This window comes from Quercus suber, unplaced genomic scaffold (genome assembly GCF_002906115.3).
Source record: "Quercus suber isolate HL8 unplaced genomic scaffold, Cork oak 2.0 scaffold_45, whole genome shotgun sequence".
Classification (NCBI taxonomy): Eukaryota; Viridiplantae; Streptophyta; class Magnoliopsida; order Fagales; family Fagaceae; genus Quercus; species Quercus suber.
In genome coordinates, this window is record NW_027069510.1 from 918,307 (window position 1) to 929,478 (window position 11,172).

At 33.4% G+C, this 11,172-nt stretch overlaps 1 protein-coding gene across 1 annotated transcript; it reads right to left on the minus strand.

Moving 5' to 3' along the window:
* Positions 1-1,846: 1,846 nt before the first annotated feature.
* LOC112039462 (flavonoid 3'-monooxygenase) lies at positions 1,847-7,905 on the minus strand. The gene is made up of 3 exons (XM_024072338.2): positions 6,903-7,905; positions 5,082-5,525; positions 1,847-2,682 (listed from the first exon to the last, which is right to left on the minus strand). The coding sequence occupies exons 1-3, from the start codon at positions 7,827-7,829 to the stop codon at positions 2,035-2,037; spliced, it is 2,019 nt and encodes a 672-aa protein (XP_023928106.2). The 5' UTR covers positions 7,830-7,905; the 3' UTR covers positions 1,847-2,034.
* Between the last annotated feature and the right edge of the window lie 3,267 nt (positions 7,906-11,172).

Here is an 11,172-nt window from a genome sequence, read left to right on the forward strand (position 1 = left end):
ATGTTGTGGTTAACAACTAACTACCTAGACGGTTGTGAAATTTTTTTGTCTCCAAAATCATTGTATTTAGAAAAATTAGAGTTAATAACAACTTACTGTCTATGATTTATATTTTCACAACACTTTTATAACAAATTAGTGGGTTAAAATTAGAATTGATAACAACTTGACTTTTATAATTTGTTGTGATAATGTTGTGATTAACAACTAATTGTCTAGACGATTGTGAAATTTTTTGTGTCTCCAAAGTCATTGTATTTAGAAAGTTAGTTAGTTAGTTTTTTTTTTTTTTTTTTTAAAGGAAAATTTAAAAAGTTAGTTGATATTTGACAAAGAATGTGAAGTTTCTTTTAAAAAAGAAAAGATTTATTTAAGCAAAATTGACTTGAAAGTTTTGTGAGCAATAATAATAGATGTAAATAATCCTTGGACTTTGTCTATTCCTCGGATTTTAAAGAGAAATAATTTTCCTCTTATTTGTATTATCAACATCTTGAGATTGAGAGGTTGTAAAAAAGATAAATAGAAATCAAGTTTATGTCTTTTGTAATTCACTTAATTCTAGATTTTTATTTATTTATTACTATCTAGGGTAGTAAAGCATCTTCTTTTATATCGATCATTTATGTTTAAGATATGTAAATAGTGGAGAGGGGAGATGAAAATCAAACTACACACATAAAACACTACAAATGACTTCGTTACTATTGAACTATCACCTAATCGGCTAAACCCCAATTCAACCCTCAATTATTTATATCACAGTTGAAGTTGTTAATGAATCCTTTTTAGAAAAAAGGTAATTCATCTTCCATTCTTGTCCCTCTATATCCCATGCATATATGATTTTTAATTAATAAGGCTTCAATTTTTTGTATAATTTCTAAAATGCCAGTCAAAAAAACCTAACTTGTCTACTTGAAGCTTACTGCTTATGAGCCAAAAAAAGGAAAATTAAAGCCTCGATGCTTAGGCAATTTGTAGGCCATGAATCATTTTAGTTATTGTATAAAACATTTTGGACTAAGTTTGTTTACAAATCAAGTTGAAGGCAAATTCTTCTAAACATTACATATAAAATTATCATGTACACCTAGTCATATAACCTATTTAATGGGTCATCTGACTTGTTTAAATAATTTAATGAGTTATGTGATTTAATATACATAAACGATTTTACAAATATAATGATATAATAGGTCGGAGAAAATTCATTCAAACTCGTTTGAGGTAAACTCTGTCCAACTTGTTTGTTTTTGGAAGTTTTAGGCTTGAAGGCATGAAATACTTAGGGTAGGGAGTATGAAAACAAACCAAAGTACTGAAGGAGAGGCTCATCTAGTCCTTCAGAGTAGATATGATCATATGATCAACCCACGTTAAAAAAAAAGTTTGTAAAAGCCATTCCCTTTTGACAAAGCCCACATGGTCACATTGTCTTTTATTTGCAATAAATCTCAAAGCCAATGAATGGATCCAACTCTCCACCACATATATGAAAGGTTGAATTGAAGCAAAGAGATCACAAAAAGTAATGACCTGCTAAAAATATTGCCTTCTAATTAGTGTTAGTTTTGGATACAAACGCGTTTGCGTTTGTGCTAGCGGCTGCATTTTCTGTGTGGGCCCTGTGCACTGTTCACGGGACCCGCAAGTATGGATTTAAGCAAAATTTTCTTTAAAACTAGGTCCCGCGGCACTATTCACACATTTAAAAATTATTTTGCTACCGTGTTTTTAGTAATAAGCGGTATTCAAACAGTCCCTTAATTTCAAGTCTATTGATTTAATTAGTTCTACAACTAAGTGAAACTATAGAAAGTAAGACGTTTGATGCACTAGGATATGGCGACTAAGTATTTATTGAGTTATTCCATATTTCATATATACTGATCACACAAAACCATCATGGAAAACTAAGATAAATAAACCTTGGTGGCACTGATTTGTGCAAATCAACCACCTACTTAACCAAATATAGCGTTGAAAAAAAAAACGTACAAGGTCCAATTTTTTGTTATATATGAAAACCTTTCAAGAGGATGCCCGATAGAGGTGTGGGGAGAGCCTCGGCCGAGGGTGCACCATCAAGGGCGCGGCTCGCTGCAAGGTCAACCCATATGCCTCATCCATGTTCAGTTTCTCAGGCATCAATCCATCAGGCAGGTCCCAATCATATGCATGAACTAAGGTTGCAGTTAATAGTTGAACCATGCGTAAACCTAAGCTCATCCCAGCACATATTCTCCGCCCAGCACCAAATGGTATGGCTTCAAAATCATTTCCCTTAATATCAACATGGGCCTTTTCGCTACCTGGTAGGAAGCGTTCGGGCCTAAACTCTAATGGGTTGATCCATTGTTTTGGATCACGAGCTATGGCCCAAACATTGACTAAAAGAGTGGAGCCCTTTGGAATGTGGTAGCCATCGATTTCACAACTTTCGGCTGCCATGCGTGGCAGAGAGAGCGGGGTTGAAGGGTGGAGCCGGAAGGTTTCCTTAACCACAGCTTGGAGGTAAGTGAGTTGGGCTAGGTCTAATTCACCTACGAGCCGGTCTCGGCCCACAACGGAGTCAAGCTCTTGTTGGACTTGGGCCAGGATCTTAGGGTGCCGGATGAGTTCGGCTATGGCCCATTCCACTGTGCTAGATGACGTGTCAGTGCCTGCCGTGAACATATTCTGCAAAGATGAATTAATCACAAAGGTTGTCAGCTATGTTCAATCATGTCATAGCAAAATATGTAAAATTTCTATGTAAAATTTACTTTTATAGGAAAATATATATATAAAAGCAAGCACTTTTCTTTGTTTGGGAGTTCTTGCTCTCATTGATTTAGGGTCTTAAAAAAAGGGTAAAAATACAAATTATACAATTATACCTAACAAAAAATATAAAGGGTTTAAAAAAAATGGTAAAAATAAAAATTACAAAATTATACCTAACCCCAAAAAAAAAAAAAAATTTTAGAAAATTGTAATGTAATCTAGATAGAATAGAACAAGAAAAGATACAAGCAAGTGCAGTGGCTTAAGGTAGGTAGGTAGGTAGTAAAGGCAAGCACATAGACAAGAGATAGACATTTGAATCACTATCTTCAAATAGTGTATATAAGAGAAAGAATGGCTGAAAGAATGGCTCATGCAATATTTTCTTCTTTGGGACAATTCTATTAGGCAAGGGAATTGTTAATTTGTTATGGTAGGTATAAGCTAGCAAGCATGAAAGGGAATGAGCAATTATTCTAATTGCATTTGAAACGACAACAAGTGCATGCATTTCCTTTAAAAAAAAAAAACCCTTGAGCTAACCATTTTAGGCACAAAGAGCATTTTGAGGACACGTATATAAAGTAAATAAACTCGTTTAGTTGTTTAAAATTTGCTTATTTTCCTTAAAAGTCAGCTTAGTTTTTTTTTTTTTTTTTTTTTAAAGTAATTTATTTTTTAAACACGCACTTATTCTTTTAGATAATAATTAATAAAAACGATCTTCTCAAAAAAAAAAAAAAAAAAATGATAAAAACGATAGTTATTTTGGTGTATATGTGGTTAAGAGGATGATAAAAATGGAAATAAAAAAAATATAGAGATGATAGAAAAAGTGGGAGGAAAAGAAAACAATTTTTTTTGTTTTCTTCCTGTGTTTGGTAAGAGAGATAAAGAAGTAAAATGATAGAAATTATATTACTATACTTTTATTATAGTTACGGATAATTTTGTAATTTTATTATTCCTAGCCATTTTCTCTCTGATTTGAAAAAAATTAAATTGCTCGGTCCAAATGACACATCTCCATCTGTACTTTTTGAAAGGCCTCAATTATTATTCTTTTTTTTTTATGAGGCCTCAATTAATTTTTTTTTTTTGAAGGTAGGCCTCAATTAATTCAATTGTGATAGTTGGGATTGGGACATGTAAATGTTATACGTGTAGCAATTGCATCCGATCTTCCTATCTACGTCAATCACCTAATAACTCCACAAAGATTTTATAAGAAAATACCTGTAGCAATCCTATCAAAACTTTATGTTAGTTGTATGTCAATTTAAATTTGTACTACCCTCATATAAGAGATTAACACGTCACTTTTTAGTACTCTTTAATGGTATATGTTTGATTAAAACAAATCATATTCAAAGTATACATTCCCACAAAGATAATCATATGATATATACATTAATTAATTCGTTCACAACTTGCTACTTGTGCGATTATGACTGATCGACAAAAATTATTGGATCGTACAAGTCAGTAATAAGCATGAAGAACATTATGAAAATGTATGAAAGTATAAATTATTTTGATTCAAGGTGGACCCTATTTTTCTTTGCATTTACAAGTTGAGTAGCTAAGTAAATTTTTTTTTTCTTCGTGTATTTGGTAAGAGACGCGGAAAAGTAAAATGATAGAAATTAAATTGATTGGTCCGAATAAAAATCTCCATCCGTACGTTTAAAAAAAAAAAAAGCCTCGACAGTACCACATAAGACCTCAATTCAATTGTGATAGTTCCAGCTATATGGACTTTAAATGTTATACGTGTATCAAGTGCATCCGAGTTTTCAATTCCATGTCCATTACGTAATAACTCCTCTACGATTTTTTGAGAAAATTTGTGTAGCAATGTCAATTTAAAATTGTACTACCCTCGTTTAAAAATCAATACCCCATCTCTCACTTTTTAGCACTCTTTTATGTAATATGATGATTCATTAAAACAAAGCATATTTAAAGTATAAGTTCCCCTATGTACATTAGTTAATCAATTCTTATATATCATAATTTTTGTTTTAAGCCCATTTCACTGTATCGTGTTACATTTTCATTTTAATGTTTTATTTCCCATGCTCAATTTTACAACTTGTTAATTTGTGTTATTGTAAGTAATTGATAAAAAGTGGTGGGTTGTACAAAGTTAATAGTGAGCATAAAATGCAAACTATTTATAATTGCACAAATTAACAAATTGTGAAATTATGTGTGCGATTGAGTGTATCTAGAATTATTCTTTAACTCAAAGAGAAAGATTGGCCAAAAAAATAAGAGAATTAAAATTAAGGAGAGAGATTGATAGGTACCAAAAGCAAGGCTTTGATCTCTGTGTCTGTGAGCTTCTCTCCCTCATCGTGAGCAACCTCTTTCAATGAAAGCAAGGTACTCAACATGTCCTTGTGCTGCCCACCAGTGTTAGTCTTGTGCTCCTCAACAATTGTGGTCAAGAATGCATCAAACCTCTTGTGTAGCTTCTTCATCTTAGCTGCTACCCCTTGTAAGTCTAGCCACTCCAATGCTGGAATAAAGTCACCTATGTTGAACACTCCAGCCAACACCATCACCTCCACCACCATTGATTTGAATTCATCTGCCTTGGCATCACCACCACCACTACCATCACCGAAAACCCTCCGCCCTAGCATCACTCGCCCTAGGGCGTTTACGGTACATACATTGAGCAATTGTCCTAAATTCACGAGCTTTGAGTTTTCATTTGCTATAGCACGTATCAACACTGACACTTCTTCCTGGATATTCATGTAGATTGAATCAATACAATTTACTTGCACAGAAAAAGGGAGATTTGGTGGTTTCAACTTTTGTTCTATTAACAAAGTTTTTATAAATAAATAAATACTTATATGTTGAATGCTTTATTAAATTAATTTTTATAATATTTTACGAAATTGTACTAATGGTATAGTATGCTATTAAATTGGAATAAATAGAATAATAGATGAAATAATTTTACACAGTCTTTCTTTTAGTCTCAAAATTATCACTCAAATTTGTAATATACTAATACGTACGTCTATTTATGTTCTTTCATTTTTCATTTTTATTTTGAATATTTAATATATATATATATATATATATTTTTTTTTAAATTTTGAACCAAACAAACGTGTGNTAAAGTAAACAATAATTGAAAAAAAAAATATGCTCATTAATTTATTTTCACTTTTGAAAATAATTATATATTTTAAAATATAAATATAAAAATATATTTATTTCTTTTGTGCTAAGAGCATTGTTGTTCAATTGATGATTCCTAAAATATTCAACTAAGATATCATGGTTCAAATCCTGTCTCTACTAAATATCGAATCATAAAAATAAAAAAAAATAAAAAAAATACAATATTCCATCATGAAAATTGAAAACTACATACCCTTATGAGAGACAGACTCATAAAAAACGCAATTAAAGAGTAATCAAAAACCTTCCTATGCAGGAACTATGCTCCATTAATGGGGGTCCCTTTTACGGGTCCCCCTACCTATATGCTGTTACATGAGATCTCATGATTCATGAACTAGTGGTCCATAATAGTCTAAAATACATCTTTCTCGTGATATATACTTCACAGGTCGAATCCTCCCTTATTCATGCTTAGCAAAAACAGGAAGAGAAAACAACAAAACGCTGGAAAAGGACATCTGGTTAAATAATTATAATAAAAAAATTAAAGAAAAATTATGCAATTTTCTAATGGGACCGGTCAACTCATTGAATTATTGAAATAGTGATCATGCCCTCGAATAAAATATTTTCATTTTTGTGGTCACACTGTAAAAAAAATATTTTATATAAAATAATATCACATCCTTCCCATCAAAACTTAATAAATAATAAATGAAAAACGTATGTATAAAAATAATTACCTATAAATATATATCTTCCATTTATTAATTAGGTTTACATAGTATTATTTAATAACAAATAACTTTTCCACTCTGTGACGTAAACTGAGGCGTGAAATACATATTTTATATATTATCCATAATTACTCTTATGTACACGCCATACACTTATTTTGTTTTTAACGAAAAGACAAAAAAAAAGACAGAAAGAATACTCTATGACAGCATTGAAATTGGAAAATGTTGAATTTGGTATCTAACCTGACGAACATGTCTAAAATCATCCAAGGCTTTTCCAGAGAACAAATGAACTGAGCTGATCTTCCTTAGCATGCGCCAACGTGGGCCGTACGGTGCAAACACAAGGTCCTGATAGTTATACGCAATATGCTTAGCACCCGAGTTTGGTGGTCTGCTTGAAAAATTTGCGTCATGGGCTTTCAAGAACTGTGCAGCAACAGAAGCCGAGGCCGCCACGACAACATCAACAAAGCCTAGACGGAGGTGCATGAGAGGACCATAGGTTCGAGCCATGTCTGCTAGAGAGTGGTGAGGTACTGTGCCCAAGTGAGGCAAGTTTCCAACGATGGGCCATGGTTTAGGACCTGGTGGAAGAGGAAGACCGCTACTACTACGGCTACGAAGGTTTAGGAGGTAATAGACGAAGATTGCTATGGCTATGGTGACCAAAATGAGAGAGAACGGAGACATGGTTTTTTCTTGTGTGTTTAGCTTTTGCCGAGTGTCTTGTTTGTAATCATCCAAGGCTTTTCCAGAGAACAAATGAACTGAGCTGATCTTCCTTAGCATGCGCCAACGTGGGCCGTACGGTGCAAACACAAGGTCCTGATAGTTATACGCAATATGCTTAGCACCCGAGTTTGGTGGTCTGCTTGAAAAATTTGCGTCATGGGCTTTCAAGAACTGTGCAGCAACAGAAGCCGAGGCCGCCACGACAACATCAACAAAGCCTAGACGGAGGTGCATGAGAGGACCATAGGTTCGAGCCATGTCTGCTAGAGAGTGGTGAGGTACTGTGCCCAAGTGAGGCAAGTTTCCAACGATGGGCCATGGTTTAGGACCTGGTGGAAGAGGAAGACCGCTACTACTACGGCTACGAAGGTTTAGGAGGTAATAGACGAAGATTGCTATGGCTATGGTGACCAAAATGAGAGAGAACGGAGACATGGTTTTTTCTTGTGTGTTTAGCTTTTGCCGAGTGTCTTGTTTGTACTTTGTAGAGCTTATAAACAATATTTGATGAGATGGCGGGTGAGTCACGCACTCAATAGAGTTAGATTGAAACGTGATTTTATTTATTGATATTATTGTTGAGTGGTAGATCAACTTGACTGTTAGATAGCTACATAGCACATGTACATCATCTACCATTTTATATCCTATCTGCCCCTAGGCAAGTTATATCTTTTGTCCGTAAATTTTGTTGACAAATTAAAAAAAAAATAAAAAATGTAAGTCAGTGGGTTCCCTTTAATCCGCCTAGTAAAATTTTTTGTTGTAGGATAAGAAATCTGAACTTCAAACTCTGTTTATACCATAAACTAGTTGATATAATAACCTAAATAATAAAAATTAATCATCATGAAGTGAATACCATAAATTGAAATTCTATTATATCTATTACAAATATATATATAAATTTGATCCTATTTGTAAAAGTAGGATGATTTTTTCTTTTTAAAATTTTTTTTCTAACCAATTTAGAGGAGTTTGGAGAAAATTTCCTCTAATTTTGCAAAAATAGTAGTTTCATTGTATCCATAAGACAAATTTGTTGTAAATCTCTTAACAAACTCTTGCGTGGGGGAAATATTGTCTTTTAGATAGAATTTTTTAGGAATGACAATTTTGCCCCACCTTACTTGATCCGCCCCTCCCTCTTTGCCCTGCACTAGTTTTCCTTGCCTTGCAAAGGTGGTAAGGCAGGCATACGGCGAGATTTTAGCCTTGCACCACGGGGTTGAGTAGGGATGGGTTTAGACTTTTTAGACCCACCTTGCCTTGGCCCACTGCGCCCTGTGTTGATAAATGTAATAATTATAATTTTTTTATACTTTAAAATCCTACTATTTAAACAAATATATCAATATTAACTTATTTTATTTTACCTAACGTGACTCTTTATCTTTATTTTGTTATTTCTTATACCATGAGATTTTTGTTTTTATTGTAATTTGTCTTGTTAACACTTGAATAATATTATTCAATTTTTACTAAAAATTAGTTTGATTTGATGAGATAAATTTAGTTGTAATTTCAATCGAAGCATGGTTTTATTAAAAAAATTATAATAGTTATGAGACAAATTAACAAAAAGTAAAGTTTCACATAGTGGAAGCAGGGTTTCGTGGGACCCAATGGACAGAGATAAGGCAAGACAAAACTACGTAAGGCGGGGGCAAAGACCCCCTGCCCCACCCCATTGCCACCTCTAGCATTTTTCATTCCTATAAACCATTAAAGTCTCATTTTTGCTTTCATTATCAACCCCATAATCCACAATAATTAAAGTAGATGTGCATGGATGGTATTAATTGCGATTATGAATAGATTGTAGTAGTCTGATTTGGGAGTGGGGTAGGCTAATAATTATATTTGTGTTGTTTGCGTTTGGAAGGAGGCAGTGAAAGAGAAAGCAGAGAAGGAGAGAAACAAGGATTGGGAATAGGTTGTGGAGGTCTGATTTTATCATTGAAAATCATATTTCTTGTTGCTTCTACCTGCTGTATTTCTAATGTTTGGTGTTGTGTTATGCATGGCCTTTTTATTTATTATTTTTTTAATGTTAATTTAATTGTGTGCATAGTAATTTCAGATTGCATTATTTGCGTTGAATCCATTACTTATGAACCACTTCGTAGCTCTTGTGAATTCAACAAGCTTGTAGACACATTATTAGTTATATACCTATTATATATTTTATTATAATTTTAAAATCATTAATTAATTATTTGTGACATCATTAATCCAACCTTGGTTAAATAAAAAAAAATTAGGAATCAGTCTCTTTTTTGGTTCTTTGCCTGATATAATTTTTAAACCATGGCTAAGCCCCCAAAACTGCAAGCCACTGTGCCAACCTCCACTTATGATCTTGTAGCTAGATTCCAACAAGGACCCTCTTAGCCATTGTAGGATAATAATGTGCACAAGGCTCACCCAAGGTTTTATATAAAACATTTCAATCAACCCTAACAATGTTTAATTATATCAAATTCAAACAATTTTAGACGTGTAGCTAACAATGCAAACACCTTAAGCATGTTATTCAAACCTTAAGCATGTTTTTAGCATACTTCTAAAAGCTGGAAACAAATCAAACAACAAACCAAACTATAAACTCCTAAAATATAGGTTTTTAGGTGAGCCTATGCTCACATGTTCAATCTATGTACAAAGGCTCCTTAATATGGAAAAACTCTAAAATGTTTTCAATGCATGTTACCTCTCTCTCACAAGGGAGTGGACCCCACACTTGTGGGCTCCACTCCCTTGTGAGAGAGAGGTAACATGCACCGGAAACATGTAAGACCTTCTCATCAATATGCGTATGTAGGTACCTACGAACAAGCCTGGGTACGCGCCTTGGGGAAGAAACCATAAATTCAATCTAAGCTAGCCTAGACATGTTCCTAACCTAAGAAAATCTATGGCAAGAAAGCAATTAATCTACAAAGTAAAATAACTAAATAAAAGGTCATAAAAAAAGAGTTTACCTCGAAATGAGAACCAAAGGTCCAAATTATGCTTTAAATTTGATCGTTTCCCTCAGTTAATTTGTGCATATATTATATCACACAAATAAAGAAATCAGTACTAACGTTTGAACTGAAGGCCAGTGATCTGGAAGAGGCTTTGGCCAAGCAAGAACTAAGAACTCAAAGGAATTTAAAACAACTCCCTCTTTTATTTAGGAGGAATCGCTTTGGTAGTAATTATAATGTGTCTTTTGTGAAGGGGGTGAGTGGGGATTTTTATTGCTAAAAATCTAAGTTCAAAGTCTTCTCCAACGATGTAGGATCAGTCTTGCAACTGATTTCCGAGTAGAAATTTCCTTAAGCAACATATGTATGGATGGACCAATTCTACGTAATGATTAAAGAAACCATAAATTCAATCTAAGCTAGCCTAGACATGTTCCTAACCTAAGAAAATCTATGGCAAGAAAGCAATTAATCTACAAAGTAAAATAACTAAATAAAAGGTCATAAAAAAAGAGTTTACCTCGAAATGAGAACCAAAGGTCCAAATTATGCTTTAAATTTGATCGTTTCCCTCAGTTAATTTGTGCATATATTATATCACACAAATAAAGAAATCAGTACTAACGTTTAAACTGAAGGCCAGTGATCTGGAAGAGGCTTTGGCCAAGCAAGAACTAAGAACTCAAAGGAATTTAAAACAACTCCCTCTTTTATTTAGGAGGAATCGCTTTGGTAGTAATTATAATGTGTCTTTTGTGAAGGGGGTGAGTGGGGATTTTTATTGCTAAAAATCTAAGTTCAAAGTC

What these genes read in the sequence shown, in the direction of transcription:
- LOC112039462 (XM_024072338.2), bottom strand. Translation starts at nt 7,829, where the DNA reads ATGTCTCCGTTCTCTCTCATTTTGGTCACCATAGCCATAGCAATCTTC. An exon ending in ATTTTAGACATGTTCGTCAG is followed by an intron (nt 5,526 to 6,902) that starts GTTAGATACCAA and finishes ATGAATATCCAG; the next exon opens with GAAGAAGTGTCAGTGTTGAT. An exon ending in AGATCAAAGCCTTGCTTTTG is followed by an intron (nt 2,683 to 5,081) that starts GTACCTATCAAT and finishes TCATCTTTGCAG; the next exon opens with AATATGTTCACGGCAGGCAC.